The 19,264-nt window shown below is 41.0% G+C and overlaps 1 protein-coding gene across 10 annotated transcripts in view; it reads left to right on the top strand.

Moving 5' to 3' along the window:
- The window catches only part of anks1b (ankyrin repeat and sterile alpha motif domain containing 1B), a 646,306-nt gene that overhangs the window by 440,807 nt on the left and 186,235 nt on the right, over positions 1-19,264 (top strand). For all 10 annotated transcript variants that reach the window (XM_055652964.1, XM_055652967.1, XM_055652963.1 and 7 more), the window contains one exon: positions 13,399-13,532. In XM_055652964.1, the coding sequence (XP_055508939.1) occupies positions 13,399-13,532 (134 nt within the window). The remainder of the gene's footprint in view (positions 1-13,398; positions 13,533-19,264) is intronic.

Below are 19,264 nucleotides of genomic sequence, written 5' to 3'. Positions count from 1 at the left end.
CTGCAATGGACTTTAACTCTTGCTGTGGAGTGAGTCGAGCTGGAAGCATGATGTCAAAAATGACCTAATATCTACTTTAGGTCAAATCAAGTCAAGTTTATTCGTCACATACACATACAAGATGTGCAGTGAAATGAAAAGTGGCAATGCTCGCGGACTTGTGCAAATAACAAACAAACAAACAAACAAACTGCAAACAGAATGGAACAGATTCACATATTCTTTTGCATATTAAATATTGTGGGCGGAAGGAAAAAGATGAAAAAACAGCAATTAAAAAAAAAAAAGCAGTAGAATGGTACAGTAAAGTTAGTCCCTGGTGAGATAGGAGTTTACAGTCCTAATGGCCTTTGGGAAGAAACTCCTTCTCAACCTCTCCATTCTGACAGCATGGTAACTGAGGCGTTTGCCTGACCGTAGCAGCTGGAACAGTCCGTTTCAGGGGTGGAAGAGGTCTCCCATGATCTTGTTGGCTCTCGAGTTGCACCTCCTGATGTATAGTTCCTGCAGAGAGGCGAGTGAAGTTCCCATAGTGTATTCGGCCGAACGCACTACTCTCGGCAGAGCCTTCTTGTCCTGGGCAGAGCAATTCCCAAACCAGATTGTGATATTTCCGGACAAGATGCTTCCCACAGCCGCTGAGTAGAAACACTGGAGGATCCTCGGAGACACTCTGAATTTCCTCAATTGCCTGAGGTGGTCAAGGCGCTGCCTTGCCTTACTCACGAGTGTTGCAGAGTGTGATGTCCATGTCATATCCTCAAAGATGTGGACTCTCAGGTATTTAAAACAGCTCACCCTATCCACAGTATCCCCCCCATTTATCCTCAATTGTGTGTACGTCCTCGGATAATTTGTCCCTAGTTGTTCAGTAATTCTTCTTTTCATAATGATGTTCTGTTGGTTCAATAAATAAACTCAATAAGTAATAAATAATCAATGAAGTCATGTACGATCACAAGATCTTGCAAAACAGCAATATTCTTGACATTTGAATTAGTACTTAAAAAGTAATTTGGATGTTTGGAAACAAGAATAGAAACATAGAAAGTAAGTGCAGCAAAAGGCCATTCGGCCCTTCGAGCCAGCACCGCCATTCAATATGATCATAACTAATCTTCCAAAATCAGCCTGGATTTTGGATAAACCTCTGCAGCCTCTCCAAAGCCTCCGCATCCTTCCTCTAATGGGGCGACCTGAACTGCACGCTATAGTCCAAATGTGGCCTAACACATCTTATAGAGCTACATCATGACTTCCTGACATGGAGGGATATGGATCATATGCAGGCAAATGGGTATAGTTTATCGTGGCATCATGTTAGGCACAGACATTGTGGGCCAAGCAGCCTGTTCCTGTGTTGCACTGTTCTATGGAATGCTGAGTGCACCATTCAAACCATTGTCCGTGGTTCAGTATGCTGGTGCTTTGACACTAAGCTCTAATCCATAGCTATCTTTGTGTCCTGCATTATTAAAATGAATGGGAGAAATAATGCTGGCAGTGAAATTTTCGATCTACCTCAGGAAGTGACTTACAGCAATTTCCTGCCTTCACAACAGTAGCAGATTAAATAAGCTGTCATACTTGTCCACTATATTGATATTCTGATGCAATATGTGTGCTTAGTTAAATTCAAAAATTAACAATACTACCAGATAATTTTTCATTTTCTTTATGATATATGACAGGGCTGCTAGAACTTCAGTTTCATTCTCCATGCACTCACAACAAAGGAATTGGCGTTTAATCGAACAATTGTTTATTTGCTTCAGGCAATATTAAGAAATAAAATATTAATGCATTTAAAGAGCATTTGATAATGTCTGCAGGACATGTCAACGTGATTCACAACCAATTAATTACTTATAAAATATAAGTCATAGTTTGTCTGCAAATGTGCCAGTTAATTTAAGTAATAAATGGGTTACTTTTTAAGCAAAAGTTGAGCGAGGAATTGTGTTGACCAAGACCGAGGCAGATTTTCTGCTAATCCTGAAACACTTGCCAAAGAGTCAACTGTTCCATTAGCTGAGTGATACTGATTCTAGACATTCATGCTGGGTAGACATATATCGAGATCTTTTATGGGCAGTGGTTAAAATCAGTGGGAAATATGGATTCACTAATATCAATGAGGCCCACAAATTTGATCCGTCTTCAGCTGCATTTTACATGTGTCAGTACTGGGGATAGACTATCTCCATAATTTAGAAACCATTTTCTCTGTTCTTTGTACTTATCCTTTGATCCCCTTTGAAGTAGGGTAGTTGAACAGATGCCAACATGCCATGGTCATGCATGTCAATAGTGGACAGCTGAGTCAGCACTTATTTACATCCAGCATTAGGCTGTTGCCTAAGGTGAGAAAAGTGAAAAAGAATGGAAATTTGAAAACAAGGATTTATTGTTAAATGGAAGTCAAATTCCAGATGGTATTTTAAAATACAAAATCTGCCCTGCATCAAATGGAATGGACTGCAAGCACAACCACTGTGCCTGATGTCAAAGATATTTTTTGGAGGTCAATGTGTAATCTGTACTTACTTAAAACGTGTGCATTCTGTAGAATGTTAGTCCATTTAACAACACTGTCAAATTGTCCATCTCCACCTCCATCATTCTTTAAAATTATAAGTATGACCTTTGAATCCATTTGATGTACAAGAATAAAGCTAGAACCCCTGTGGATGTGATATTTCACCAATAATTTTATCTGAAATCATCACTCCTGCATTATTCAAGAATGTAAGTCTATTGGATAAATCTCATAACCAGAAAGTCCCTCATGCATTACTTCTGTTTATTAATATTTACTATTTGCCAGTCAAACAAAAAATAGAAAGCAGATGTGCTGGACTTTAATATTATTGTCACTCCATGCTATGGATATTTATTTGGGGAAAGGCTGTGTTACTAAATAAAGATCGTGAATTCATTATTTCTCCAGTTTGTATTGTATGTTCCTGCAGCATTGTGTGCATTATGGCTATGCTGTAAAAATAAAGGAAATGCTATTCCTCTGGGAACATTCCCATCTCCTTCTATGCACGTTGCAGGAAACCAAACATCAAAGAAAAGGTATTATTACATAAGAAAATACACCAATTAAAATTTGACTTGAAGTGGAAATGCAGCTCAGGCATTCTAATCTATGTAATTCCTCTAATGTTAGGAACCATTAATAATGTATGATAACCTATGCATTGAATGAGACACTTTTATGTAGGCAGAATGGAATGCTAGCACCAGAACTATCCTGTAAAAATCACTAATTTGATAAAACTGAATTTGAAAATGCCCTAATGTTCTTCCTACTTTGACGGACGGTGGTAATTCCTGGGCTGTGCGTTTCCTAAAGCCAGCTGCATTAACATCCAATACCTGTTTGCCACACCGATTGCAGAATGTCTTGGAACATCTGGCTGCCTTACTCTGGAGGAACAAGGTGATCATCATTCCCCGTGACCAGCCACCACCCCCCACCCCCTTCCCCCCCCCCCCCCCCCCCCCCCCCCCCCCCCCCCCCCCCCACCCCCCGCACTTCATCGCATCATCCTGGGGTTCCTGCCTCACTGACCAATGATGCGATGAAGTGCTTAAAACAATAAGGTTGCACACAATGATGAAATAAGCAAACATTATTGTCTAGATGTATTGATCATTGGAATATACAGTTAAGGGCCTGTCCCACTTGGACGATCTCCACCGCGACCTCTGGCGAGTTTGCCCGTGACCCATAGTCGCGGCAAGGTTGCCACGAGGTTGTAGGAGGTCTTCGTCACTCTCCTTCATGGTTGAGAGTGGTCTCCGCGTAGTCGATGCTTCAGCTAGGTCGCAGCGTATTTTTCAAAATGTTAAAAATTGACCACGACTAAAAATAGGTCGCGTGGGAAAAAAATCTATATTTTTTAGCCGTAGGTCTACTCGAAGTCGGTCGTAATAAGTTGTGATGCTAGTCGTAGGTAGTCGAATGTGGTCAAAGGTAGTCAAAGGTAATTGCTCCGGGGTGAAAAAAAAGGTCAGTGGGAAAAAAAGGTAATTTAAACAGCAGAACGTCACCTCTGTCACTACAAGGCATGTTCATTCAATGCTGGAGAGTTTTTTGGAGAGGTGACTTGTGTTTTAGAGATGGCACCAAAAAGGCTGCAGCGCAGGGAGAGGGCACAACCCTAAAAAAAAACGACCATGCAGGTGTTGCCCACCCAGGAGGAGGAGTGGCAGCTGGTGATGCCACAGGAGGTGATAGTGCAGGAGGGGGTAGCCCTGCATGAGAAACCACTGGAGGAGGAGACCAGGGTGGTAGTATATGTCCCCACCACCACCCCATCCTTCACCGCCTCATTTGAAGGCAGCAAAGCAGCCCTTTCTCCTGTGTCTAACACAGTGTCAGAGGCAGATGCCCCATGAGTGGTGAGGGAGGGCTGGAGGAAGGTTATGCCCTACACCTTCACGAAGCAGCAGGAGAGGGACCTTGAGGAATGGTTCCAGCAGAATGCCATCCTGTACAGAAAGGAAAATGAGGGGGACAGGGACAAGAATGGCATGCTTGCCATCCACTGCCCCACATGTGTGCTTAAAGTTCCATCTTTTGTCAAAGCCCAGCGCCACTCTCGTCCAGTCATCTGGTGTACTGGGACAGTCCATCACATCATCTCCATTCACCCATTGAGACCTCTTCTTGTGCTTCCTCTTCACCCTTGCTCTTCCCCTTCTGCCTTTCTTTAAAGGCGGCTGAAGCAAAAGGGCTACTGCAAACAGCAGTAGTTGTATTTTTAGTAACATCCTCCAAACTAGTTCCTTCCTTGATTGCATGGTTCAGAATGATGTAAAAAAAAAACCTGTGAGGCATTTTTTAGTGAGAAAAAAATGCAGACATGACATCATTTTATCAGGTGATCATTTGAGCAGTAGACATTCGTCACTGGTCGTTGTTGGTTTTTCGGTGTGGTCCTCTGAGGTGGAAAGGGGGTCGTGCTCATTCATGGACCAATTTGCCAGAGACAATCCCCGAGTAAAACGTACATGGTCGAAGCCAGCCTTCAACATAGTCGAATGAGGTCATCTTCATAGTCGTGGGAGGTCTTCAACATAGTCGTAGGAGGTTGTGCACATAGTCGAGGAATAGTAATTGTATTTGCTATATTTGTCTCATGCCATTTACGTATTCTTAACAACTTCTAAATTTTCATGAAGCTGCGCGAATCAAGTGGTCCAGTGCTGTTTTTAATTTGATGCAAAAATATGGATAGTTCTTATCTCATGATACAAGTTTGATTTCATTCATAATTGACATTTAATGAAAGCATGGTGCGATTTAACAAATTCATGAGAAATGAAATGAAATTAGTTGTAGATGCTTAACCCACCTTAGTTGATTATGATGAACTTTAAAAAGCATCTGACTAAATGTCAAGAAAGAAAAGGAATGTTTATTTTTTGTTTTATTATATGCACATGAGATAATAGATGGGAAAATACATTATGTGAATTCTCAGAACAATGTCAATTTAACAAAACCAGTGAAGCCTGTCTTCAATCTGTGTAATGAAATGCTGTAGACAAAAATGCTGGAGAAACTCAGCGGGTGAGGCAGCATCTATGCAGCGAAGGAAATAAGTAACGTTTTGGGTAAAAACCCTTCTTCAGATGAAATGCTATCATTTATTTTGTATTTTCCTCTTTGGATATATTTCAATCATAGAAGTAAAGCTTTGCTGTTAAGTTTATCATGTCATGACTCAGATTCAGATTCAGATTCAACTTTAATTGTCATTGTCAGTGTACAGTACAGAGACAACGAAATGCAGTTAGCATCTCCCTGGAAGAGCGACATAGAATATGATTTCAATAAATAAATCTATTTACATGCATACAGTCATAGTGTTTTTCCTGTGGGAGGAGTGTCGGGGGGGGGGGGGGTGATTGGCAGTCACCGAGGTACATTGTTGAGTAGTGTGACAGCCGCAGGGAAGAAGCTGTTCCTGGACCTGCTGGTCCGGCAACGGAGAGACCTGTAGCGCCTCCCGGATGGTAGGAGGGTAAACAGTCCATGGTTGGGGTGAGAGCGGTCCTTGGCGATGCTGAGCGCCCTTCGCAGACAACGCTTGCTTTGGACACACTCAATGGAGGGGAGCGAGGAACCGGTGATGCGTTGGGCAATTTTTACCACCCTCTGCAGTGCTTTCCGATCGGAGACAGAGCAGTTGCCATACCATACAGTGATACAGTTGGTAAGGATGCTCTCGATGGTGCAGCGGTAGAAGTTCACCAGAATCTGAGGAGACAGATGAACCTTCTTCAGTCTCCTCAGGAAGAAGAGACGCTGGTGAGCCTTCTTGACCAGAGTTGAGGTATTGTGGGTCCAAGAGAGGTCATCGGAGATGTTGACCCCCAGGAACCTGAAGCTAGAAACACGTTCCACCTCCGTCCCGTTGATGTGGATGGGGGTGTGCGTGCCGCCCCTAGACTTCCTGAAGTCTACAATGAGCTCCTTGGTCTTCTTGGAGTTAAGGGCCAGGTTGTTGTCAGCGCACCATGCTGCTAAGTGCTGGACCTCCTCCCTATAGGCCAACTCATCGTTGTTGCTGATGAGGCCAATCACCGTTGTATCATCTGCATACGATGATGATGGTGTTAGTACCATGTACAGGTGTGCAGTCGTAGGTGAAGAGGGAGTAGAGGAGGGGGCTCAGCACACAGCCCTGTGGAATGCCGGTGTTCAGGGTGAGGGTTGAAGAGGTGTGCTTGTCTAACCTAACAGAATGGGGTCTGTTGGTTAGAAATTCCAGTATCCAGTTGCAGAGGGAGGGGTCGATGCCCAGGTTACCGAGTTTGGTGATCAGTTTAGAGGGTATAATGGTGTTGAATGCTGAGCTGTAATCGATGAACAGCATTCTTACGTAAGTGTCTCTGTTGTCGAGGTGGGAGAGGGCGGAGTGAAGTGCCGTTGAGATGGCATCCTCCCTACTCCTGTTGTTGCGGTAGCCAAACTGATAGGGATCCAATGTGGGGGGTAGACAGCCTTTGAGGTGTGCCAGGACCAGCCTCTCGAAGCACTTGGTGATGATGGGGGTAAGTGCAACTGGGCGGAAGTCGTTGAGGCTCGCCGCAGTGGAGTGTTTTGGTACTGGCACGATGGAGGTGGTTTTAAGGCACGTGGGGACAACTGCTTGGGCAAGTGACAGGTTGAAGATGCCAGTCCAGACGTCTGTCAGCTGCACATGACACTCTAATCAGTTGGAATGCTGTACAAACTCTTCTTTCCAGTGTTTATTTTTACTAATTTTCTTTTTTAATTTATCGCTTTATTACTTTTGAATTAAATTACTTGAAAATGTAGACATGGTTTACATATTTTGACTTAATGAAAGTTTGGCCCATCAAGAAATTGAACCAGGTACTTCTAGGCACATTCCTATTGACATTTCTTCAGCATTGACATTGTCAACACAAACCGCACTCATTTGTACTTTACCAACATAAACCGAAGAAAACATAGGCCCCTTTTCAGAGTTACCTTTAATTCCTGTAAAAACAAGAAACAAATCCAACAGAAAGTAGGGAAGGAAACCTGAACATTGATACATTGATGTGCGTATCCTCCTGCCTGTGATTTCAATGCTGTGCTGAATTGTTGTATGATTGTTGGGATTCGCGCTGAGTTCTTAGTGCACAATTTCCCCACCATGTACGGTACAAATATGCTGTGCTGTCTGTCTCAACAATGAGCCTATGCCTTGCACGGGGCTCCTTGAAAGCATGGTCATGTCGTGGTTGGGCTACACGTATTAAAGGCATTCACCACTATCCATGGCAGCCTTTCCTGTGGCTAAATTGTAGTTTACTTGGAGTCAGTGATTTGCTTCCTGAGATTGTTGCTGGTGAAATGTGAAAACTGCAATCTCTGTAGGCAGCTGTCATTCAGAACCACATAGATCACATTTAACTGCAACTGTCACGGTGAAACCAATAATGATGTTTTTTTAAGGTGAATTTTCCTATTTCCATGATATGTTGAATGACTTTTTTTAAAACAAAGACCCCATAATTCTAAATTCACTCAATTTAACCTTATTCTGAGCTACTTCCAATGCAATCAATCGATCATTCGATCAATCAATCAATCGATCAATCAATCGATCGATCAATCAATCAATCAATCAATCAATCAATCAATCAATCAATCAATCAATCAAGTTTTATTAATCACTTGCACATTTGTCACATTCACATTCTTCCTTAAATAAATATATAGTGGTCAGAGAGGCAAAATGAATTGTTGATGCTGGAATCTTGAACAAAAATGCTGGAGTAACTCAGCGGGTTAGACAGCATCTTTGGAGGGAATGGATAGGCAATGTTTTGTGTTGGGACCCCACAAAGCATGCCTGACACACTGATTTACTCCAGCACTTTGTGCCATCTAACTGTAATCTCTACTTTGCATTCCTCCTTTTCCATGATAAACTTTCATCCTTTGCTTATTACGAATTAATCTACCTCACCCTGAAAAAAATATTCAAACTCTGCTTCCACAACCTGGGAGAGCATTCCAAAGATTTCCAATCTTCCAGGAGGAAAATAAAGTAATCTGACCTCTATCTTAAATGAAGAACACCAAATTAAATAATGCCCTTAGTTCTAAATTTTCTGACAGGAAGTTACCCTGATCTACTATCTCAATTGGGATATTTCTTCAATAATTACACTGCATCTTAATTTTTTGCCAAGCCAGATAACTCCTCTACTTTTGTATACAATTCGCTATGCAGTAAGCAATAACATTGCATAAGCTTTCCTAATTCTGAGCTATACCTACAAAACAAGCCTTTTGCAAATTCTGAACACTCAAATTTCTCTGCATCTGAGAGCCCTGTAATCTTTGCTGTTTAAATAATATGCTTTACCAAAAATGTTCCTGCTAAAATGGCCAATTGCATAGTTTTATACATATATTCCTTTTGCGAGATTTGTCCTACACAGTTAACATATACATACCTTTGTAGCCTCATTTTCTCTTCAAAACATACTTTCCTGCCTCTCTGTGCCATCAGAAATTATGTGTAGGGAACTGCAGATGCTGGTTTAAACTGAAGATAGACACAAAAAGCTGGAGTAACTCAGCGGGTCAGACAACATCTCTGGAGAAAGCAATAGGTGACGTTTCGGGTCAAAGTGTCTGAAGCAGGGTCTCGATCCAAAATGTCACCTGTTCCTTTTCTCCAGAGATGCTGTCTGACCCGCTGAGTTACTCCAGCTTTTTGTGCCTACCACCAGAAAGTAAAGCAACCAAACGTTTGATTCCTCCACCGAAGTCACATATATATTGTAAAAAGTTGAGGCCCCAGTACTGATCGCTTTGACATTACATCCTGCCAATCAGAAAATAATCCACATGCCTACCTTCTGGTTTGTGACAGCCAACCAGCCTTCTGTACCATCATGTTACTTCTTACACTGTGAGCTTATATTTTCTGCAGTGGCTTTTATAGTGGCCTCTTATCAATTTCTTACTGGAAATCTAAGTATGGTACATTGACTGGTTTCCCCTTTTGCATTTTGCTTCCTTAAAGAATTCCAATACATTGGTCAAACTTGATTTCCCTTTCCCTATAAACATGTTGACATTGTTCAGTTGCTTTAAATTTTTCCCATCATATTTCTGGTGATATCTTCTATAATTTTACAACGAAGTTACATTTGCTAATGTAATAGTACACTTGCAATCTAATAAAACTTGCCACAAATCTAGGGGGGCTTGGAAAATGCAAACCAATGGATCAATCATCTAATTAGCCACATATTGAGATCCTGGCATAAAGTGCATAAGGATCTGTTAGCTTACAACTTTTTATTCATTTTGTCCAGTACCACTTCCTTTGTAATTGTAATTTTCCTGGGTTCCCTATCGCCTTGTCGTGTGCTATAAATGTTCCTTATTAGCCTAGTCAGTTATACTTTTTTTTTTCATTCTGTCCAATTTTCCGACGCCCCTTTTAATGCACAATATATGCATTTTCTTCCTCAATGTTCCCCCATCCCAGGTCTTTGCAGACTTAATTTGAACATCTTGAAAAAAATAGCTAATAGGATAGATGAAGCATTAGTTCCAATTTTCCAAAGTCTCCAAAGTAGCAACAATTCGGGAAAGATGCCTTTAAAGTCCCCTCAGATTCCACTATGTTCCAAGGCTTGATATGTTTTCCTGCTCATTGCCATCTATGTGGAAAGTGAAAGATGTAATTTGCATGCACTAGAATTTTCATATCTACTGCTGTAGTGAATTGTTTTAATCTATCACACGGGGATAAGTAATATTCTAATCAAGCATCAATGTACAAGGATGACAAAGGATAAGCGGAGGTTGGGATAAGATACAAAGGATAAGCGGAGGTTGGGCGATCGTTTCGCCGAACACCTCCGCTCAGTCCGCAATAACCTACCTGAACTCCCGGTGCCTCAGCACTTCAACTCCCCCTCCCATTCCCAATCTGACCTCTCTGTCCTGGGTCTCCTCCATTGCCAGAGTGAGCAACACTGGAAATTGGAGGAACAGCACCTCATATTCCGCCTGGGTTGCTTGCGTCCGGATGGCATGAACGTTGAATTCTCCCAGTTTTGCTAGCCCTTGCTGTCTCCTCCCCTTCCTTAACCCTCGAGCTGTCTCCTCCAATCCCCCCGCCCTCGGGCTCCTCCTCCTCCCTTTTTCCTTCCTTCTCCCCCCCCCCATCAGTCTGAAGAAGGGTTTCGGCCCGAAACGTCGCATATTTCCTTCGCTCCATAGATGCTGCTGCACCCGCTGAGTTTCTCCAGCATTTTTGTGTACCTACAAGGATGACATTGTTCAGTTAAGAATAGAGTCTGGAGAGCCTGGGACTGTTCCTAAATTGGTAACATGTTAAGAGAGGTATTGTGCAAAATGTTCAAAATTATGAAAGAGCTTTTAAAAGAGTGATAATGAGAAATTGTTTCAAGTGACAAAGATTCAGTGTTTCTGATTGATTGCCAAAAGAACCAGAGATCACATGAGGAATCATTATTCTGGGATACAGTCTTTGAAAAAGGGCAAGGACTGGATGCACCAATAACCTTCAATGAGAATGGGATAAGAACTTGGAAGAACATTTGTTCTCAAGTTAATGGAAAAGAGGAAGGAATGGCGTTAATAGGATAGCTCAATAAAAATGTCATGCTTCATTCACGGATGTTGGCATTTCTGACGAGGTTATAGATCATTCCTAAATGCCTGAGAAGTTGATGGTGAGCCTTTGCCTTGAACCACTGCAATCCTCCTGATGTTCTTGGGTAGAAACTTAAAAGTGTTGCCCCAACGTGTGTGAAAGAATGGTGATATATTTCCTAGTCAGTATGCTCTTTTGGCATGATTGATGGGGAGTTTCCCCCAACCTCTTTTATCGGTACCACTTCAAATGTAGTCTTATACAGATAATATGACCGTGGCTGGCTTTCCGACAAACATTAAGGTTGCTGTTGATATATTATTCCGCAGGTTCTTCTTTTGGCTTGCATTTTATTATTCTTGGTCATAGTTACTTTATTGACAAAAACAATAAACTGAACATCTAAATAGAAAAGCTGATGTTTTAGTGCAGGGGAAACAGACAACATTGCTTTTGAGAATTGGGGAATTTCATTTGTGTTTTTCACATAATTTTCCAATAAAACACAGTCTCCTGAGCATTGGAAGGGTTTGAGTTTTGATAGAACCAGGCAATACAATTGATGCTGACTCTAGAGTGATTAATGGTATTAATTCAACCCAAGGTTGGTCAGGTTTTACACACAAATGATAGCAGTAATTTTCCTACTTTTCTTGACCTGTAATCATTGCAAAATAAACTAAAATGATTCAGTTTTGGAGGAAAAATGTGAACAATAGAATGTATGTTTTGGAGGTAGCAAGTGATATCATAGCCTCCTTGAGATACATTGGTTAAATCTAAAAGATTTAAAAGATCCCAAGGCATAATTTCTGAGACCAGAGGGCTGCTTCCCTTTCATCCAACATCGCTAAAGCTGAATATTCACTATTACATCATAATTTCTCGTAAAAAAATGATAAGCTAAAGAGAAAATGACTGGCAAGGAGAAATTGGCAGCTTTATTGTCATCATTATGATTGTGGTGAGACTTCAAAAATGCTTCATCAAGAATATTTGAGCATTCAGAGCATACAATAGTGTTATATAGTGCTATATCCAAGCATCTTTAAGAAAACAATTGCAGATATCAGGGAGTTTAGTTTAATTTAGTTTAGAAATCCAGCGTGGGATCAGGCTCTTCGTTCCACCGAGAGTATGACAACCATCGGTCATCCATACATTAGTTCTATCCTAAACACGAGGGATAATCTTACAGAAGCCAATTAACCTACAAACCTGCACGTCTTTGAAGAGTGGGAGAAAAAATTGAGCACCCAGAGGAAACCTATGCAGTCACAGGGACATTGTTACAAACTCTGTACAGACAGCACCCATGCATAGTCAGGATTGAACCTGGGTCTCTGGAGCTGTAAGGCAGCAACTCTACCGCTGAGCCACCGTTCCACCCTGCAATCTGGAACATTTGCCTTTGAATAGTCCGTGATCTGCAATGTGAATAAAATAAATTTTAAATTTATTATTAATTATCACTGGCAGTACCATGGATGTTTCCACAAATGGATACTTACAGGTTCAGAAAATCAGATTTAAGAATGTTAATGGTGATAATAAGGAAGGGTCGTCAACACAATTTCCTCAAACAAATGTAATCAAGTTTTTTTAATGGATTTTATTCAATCAGTTAGTAAAAGAGTTTTCAGAAAAATCCTGTGATCCCCAGTTTAGTAGAAGGAAGCTCACACTGTTAGTTCACCTTCACACATTCTGATAGATGTATATCACTTGAACAGGCAACGATTAGAAGAATCCAGACCTTATACAGGCTGATGTAGGGATTAGTGTTGATGGGCAAAAAAGTCACATGGATATGGTGGGTCAATGGGTCCATGTCCACACTTTACAACTCTATGCCTATGTGGATATCTGTTATTCAAATTTGGACATTTTTCTCCATCTATTCTCAGTCCAGCAATTTACCCAATTGAATGTTCAATCATTTTAGCTTCAGATTTTGCTATTGCTATTATTAGTTTAGCAGCTAAAACACTTCAGCTTATTTGACATAGTGCATGATTCATATTAAGCATTATTTAACAGTGTGAATACAGACTTGGAGTGTTAAATCCATGTTTTGTCAATGCGTAGAATTTGCAAAAACAATGGGCTAGCTAGTTATCATTTGATGATAAATCTCTTCAGAGAATCTTTACTCACAAAATATAATAAATGCTAATATATAAATGTGGTTAAGATACATTTATTTTATCTGCAGAAATTGCACCACAAGTAACTATCACTGCACCAGGGGCTAATCACCAGAGGAAAAGTACAGGCCCCACCCCAGATTGTTCACCTCCATCCCCGGATACAGCACTGAAGAACATTGAGAAAGTTATCCGACCCCAGGTGAGTTGGAACGATATATTGTGTTGAACATGGTCAGTGTTAATAGTGATTCAATCTACCACTTACATCCACTGCCAGTTTGTTTTCTTGAAGTGAATATATAATTTAGTTGGACTTTTTGTGTTCAATCTTTGTCTATTATACTGCAAAATGCACATTAACCATATAACCATATAACAATTACAGCACGGAAACAGGCCATCTCGGCCCTACAAGTCCGTGCCGAACAACTTTTTTCCCCTTAGTCCTACCTGCCTGCACTCATAATTAATTCTGAGCTATTTGTTCCTAGCTTGCAAAATGGTACCAGAGCCATAGAAAATAGGTGCAGGAGTAGGCCATTCGGCCCTTCGAGCCTGCAATTCAATTCAATATGATCATGGCTGATCATCCAACTCAGTATCCTGTACCTGTACCATGTATGCTGAATACATGGCTCACCATTTACACGGGTCTTGAATGAATTGATCCAACTATGAATCTCGCATCAGAAGTCAATTTTACTTTAAATGTGAAATTCGGCAGCTGTTCTGGCCTAGCCAGTGAGGTAGAAAATTGTTATATAACAGGAATTAGTTTTAATCTTTGATCTCTGCTGGACAACTTATTTTTGGAGGAGACAGTAATTCCTGCTGTGTTATTGCCACAATGTTAAATGAATGATCGAAACTATAGGACTGCTTCTTTCACCTGACTTTGTGTGGTTACTGATGAGTTAATTTGCATAAGACCTTGGTGCTTCGGTATGTGCCTTATAATAAATTGTACTGAATTGAAAGACATTTGTTCAGGTAGGAATAACTTTGAATCTGGAGCTAATGATATGATTGATCTCCACCAGCTGCAAGTTGTTATATTAATGTCAAGGCATTCTACATGGTACCCCCGGCACATTTCTGGAGTTCTCCCTTTTCCCACAATTTTCCATCATGAACATCATGAGCTGAGGGGATGTAGGGGTTTTGATCATGTGCCACAGTTATGTCAAAGTGGAAAATACATTTACGTTTGCACGAGGATGGCCTAATGGTTTATTCTACTTTAATACACATGAGAATGCTGACCCTTTAAGAATCCAGTGTACCATATGATGTGGGTTTTGATACATTGGCTTGTACCTGTCTTTTCTTTAAGATGAGTGGTGTCTTCCTTAAATGAAGAATGTTTTGTTATCAGCTTCCATCTGTGTTTGGCTTTAGTAAGCAGTGGCTCCTAAGAGTCCACATAGTTCATCTATCTGTAGCTCAACCTATTTTAGAATTGTCATGCATGGCCACGGGTATACTGAAGGAGATATTCAAATCTGAGAAGTAGTTTTAAATGACAGGAAACAGCAATTGTTAAAATTTAAAAAAATAAAAAATTTACTAATTCTCACCACACCTCAAACCATCACACAATCACTATTATTGTTATGAACACGACCATATCAACACTAATCTGCTTTTATATCTGCCTCTAACATAAAATCTGCTGATGATCCAGCTAGTTACCGACCCATCTCCCTCTTGTGTACATTCTACAAGCTGCTTGAGCGCCTCCTGCTTGCCAGGATTTCTCCATTGTTAGAACCTGTTCTGCCCAGAGAGCAAGCTGGTTTTAAACCTGGTAGAAGCAGCGCAGATCAAGTCCTTGCCCTTACCACCAATATAGAGGCTGGCTTCCAACGTGCCCTGAAAATTGGTGTTGCTCTCATCGATCTGTCATCAGCTTATAACACCGTGTGGAGACATGGTCTGTTGCTGTAAGCTTCCAGAATCTTGAAGTGCCAAACCACCATGCGTGCTCTTTCATCCATCCTCAGCAACCGTAGATTTAGGGTCTCGCTTAGGACCCTGAATGATGATCTCCCCCAGGCCGCAGTCCTAGCTCCCCTACTCTTCAACATTTATGTGAGTGACATGCCAGCTATCTCGTCCAGGAACTTTGGATATGCAGATGACCTTGCCCTTGCCTACCAGGGAGCTGCCCTTGAGGATATCGGCAGAGTGCTAACCCAAGACTTGAAGTGGATGGAGGAGTACTTCACCTTCTGGTGACTTTGCCTAACCCATCGACGACAACTGTCACTGCCGTTCACCTCAGCAATCGGCTCACCAATGCAAAGCTCCGAGTGTCCTTTTGTGGTAAGCTGGTGAAGAATGAAGAATGAAGACCTCGGAGTCACCCTGGATCGCACCCTCACCTATCGTGAACAACTGAAAAGGGTGGATGATAAATTGAAAGTAAGGGTCAACATCATCAGGAAACTTGCAGGCAACAGCTAGGGATCCAATGCACACACCCTCCACAAGCTTAGCCCTAGTCTACTCAACAACCGAGTTTTGCTCAACAGCTTGGGCTAATAGCTGCCACACCGAACAAGTTGACACTGTCCTTAACTCTGCAATGCGGGTCATCACAGGGACGCAGAAGTCAACACCTTTGCCGTGGCTCCTTGTCCTCTCTCATATCGCCCCTCCCAGCATACGGAGAGGATGTTGAAAGATTGGTGCACCGTCGAGGCTAGCCCTGGCCTTCCTATCCATGCTGACTTGAACAATCTGCCCAACATGTGCCTGAAGTCCCGCAAACTCTTCTGGTCTTCCGTTAAATCTCTGGAAGACTTTGACTCCCAGACTGAGTGGCGCAGAGCCTGGAAAGATGCCAAAGGCAACAATGGGGAGGTCATCACAGGCCCCACAATGAAACCACCGGGTTTTGACCTCCATCGCAAGCAATGGCTAATCCTAAACAGAATCCCCACCCTCCATGCAAGAACCACCCATCACTGCATAAGTGGGGGATGACAGACAGCCCTGCTTCCGACCGCGGACATCCGGACCAGACCATCCCACACATCGTGAATGACTGCTCACTGAGGCTTTTCCCTGGTGGCATCAAAGCCATCCTCCCAGTAACTGATGCTGTCCTGGCCTGGATGTCTACCCTTGATCTGCAACTTTAGGCTGTGCACGCCATACGCAAGAAGAAGACATGTAAAACATTCCAAGGTAAATGCATAACCTAATGAAAATGAGTCAGAGAATGAAGAGTGACTAAAACATTAGCCAATGTGAGAAATTTGAAAGAGACTCTTCGAGAGAGAATGTGGGGTTGATGGTTTGAGGTTCAGAGGGTGAGTGGCTGGGAGTTGTGAATTTAAAGTTAGTTAAATGAAGCAATTGCAAATAATAAGGCCCAGATAGCTGAAAGTTGAGTAATCAATGGAAGTGAACACAAAGGGGAATACAATGTGGAAAGAGTCAAAGGGTTGGAGAATTCTGTGGTGTAGTGGACTACCTAACTTTCTCCATGTCTGCACACATCTACTGACCTTGCCACATTGCGTTATTTTTACAATCTCTCCCTCCACTTCCTAGACATGAGGGCATTAGAAATAAGAGAATTAAAAGCATATTATGCTTCTTGTGCCTATTTTGCCATTTAATAAGGTCATGGCAGATCTGATATTAGGCCTCATCTATTTGAGTGCAATTTCTATGTTTAGATAAATTTAGTTTTAAGATACAGCAAGGAAACAGGCCCTTCAGCTGACTGAGTCAATACTGACCATCGATCACCCATTCACACTAGTTCTATGTGATCCCACTTTCTCATCCACTTCCTACGTATTAGGGACAATTTACAGTGGTAAATCAACCTACAAACCTGTACGTCTTTGAGATGTTGGAGGAAACCCATGCGGTCACAGGGCGAACATGCAAACTCTGTAGGATCTGGCTGCCTTGCTGTGCCAGAGATCTAAGTTCAATAAATAAATTGCCTTCAAAGGCTTTATCAATTTACTTTGTGGTATTTCAATGTGCGTAATCTACTGAAAAATGAAGCTTCTTTATATTGTGAAGCCACTAAATGTTGTGTTTGGTTTACTCTTCTATCCTTGTCACCTTTTAAAATAAGTGCTGTCAACGTTAATGTAACTGAAACTAACTGCTTTCTTTAGTTTTGAGAAATTGTTAACATTTCCTTGTAAGTGTTCTTATAAATATATCTCTGAATTAATTATTACATCAGCTCTCATTTATTTAAAATCCTTTTTTCTTGTTTTAATTGACAAAATGTATTGTTTGTAATTGAATGAGTGAATGTAGTTTAGATTTTAATTACAGCATATTTAGGAAGTATAACTTGCATTTTCATGATCAAATATTCATTACGATAATTTGTTCATTTTGCCCAACTTAATATGAATTAATTGATCTGCTAATGTGGTAATTAAAACATGTTTTGAAGCAGGAAATGTAATGAAACTGGACAATATATTTGGTTGTTAATTTTATATGACGTTGCATAATACAGTGTAGCAGCAATTGGACCAATTTTCTGTGGTACATAACTCCAATTTGATATATTCATTTCTAATTAAATTATGCATGGCCTAGTTCATTCAACCACCACATCATATACATAACGTAAAATATATTATGCATCTGTGTAAGTTTAAATGCACATTTTATAGCTGGAAATATCAGAAAAATGCAAAAATGCTCCATAACAATGTTGGGAATCGTTTTTAACTCATAGAATGTTCTGCAGTTCTGATCTTAGTGATTCTGATCAGTTGCCACTTTCATTTCACTGCACATCTCGTATGTGTATGTGACAAATAAACTTGACTTGACTTGACTTGACTTAGTGAAGAAGAAAATTTAATCTTGAAACAAAGCCATCTTTCAATCACTACTCTGAATATTTGAAGTTTGTTGTGGACAAAGGTATGGTTGTATATATTTTGACTGTAGATTATCTTGGTGTACATTTTGGTACAAGGAGTCTGAATAATTAATATTACTATTTTGGATCATCCTTTTGTGAAGACTATCAGTCACAAATTCTAACACCAATGTTGCCCACGGTCTAGTAAATCCTGAAACCATTGCCAATCCATCGTCACAGAGTGGACAGGAAGGCTTTTGGCACATTGCCCTTCATCAGAGTATTCAGTATAGAAGTTGGGAGGTCACATTACAGTTGTACAAGATATTGATGAGGCCACATTTAAAGTATTGTGTTCCGTTTTGGTCAGGAAAGCTGGAAAGAGTGCAGAGAAGATTTACGAGGATGTTGCCATGACTTGAGGGTCTGAGATATAGGGAGAGGTTGAGCAGTGCAGGACTTTATTCCTTGGGGTGCAGAAGGATGAGAGGTGACCTTATAGAGCTGTATATGATTATGAATGAATGAATGAATTAATAAGTTTATTGGCCAAGTATGAACACATACAAGGAATTTTCCTTGGTGCTCCGCTCGCAATTAACAACACGACACACAGTAACAATTAAGAATGACACATAAAACATTAAACATTAATAATAAAACATTATAATTTAAACATGTGAATGAAATAAAATACCAGAGCAAAAGGAGGCTACAGACTTGGTTATTGAGTAGAGCTACTGCTCGTGGAAAAAAAGCTGTTTTTATGTCTGGCTGTGGCGACTTTGACAGTCCGGTGTCGCCTTCCAGAGCCAATAGGCCTGTTTCCATGCTGTAGACTCCATGACTATTAGGGAGAGAATAAAGTCAATGACTAGGAATTAATCATTTCTGGCAGACAATTTCTTGTTTGGAGTAACACTTAAATGGACTGTCATTTTCATTTCAAAGAAATGTTCCAACTTGGGTCCAGTTAAGTTGAAAATCTGAATTGAAATTGAATTGTCAGAGCTGCTACAATAGTACACGATCACAATAGGCTGACTCACTGTGACATACTTTGTTCCCAAATG

The sequence above is a fragment of the Leucoraja erinacea genome, chromosome 22 (genome assembly GCF_028641065.1).
Source record: "Leucoraja erinacea ecotype New England chromosome 22, Leri_hhj_1, whole genome shotgun sequence".
NCBI classification, from domain to species: Eukaryota; Metazoa; Chordata; class Chondrichthyes; order Rajiformes; family Rajidae; genus Leucoraja; species Leucoraja erinaceus.
The sequence above is the reverse complement of the archived record's forward strand: the minus strand, read 5'-3'. Positions and strand labels throughout refer to the sequence as shown.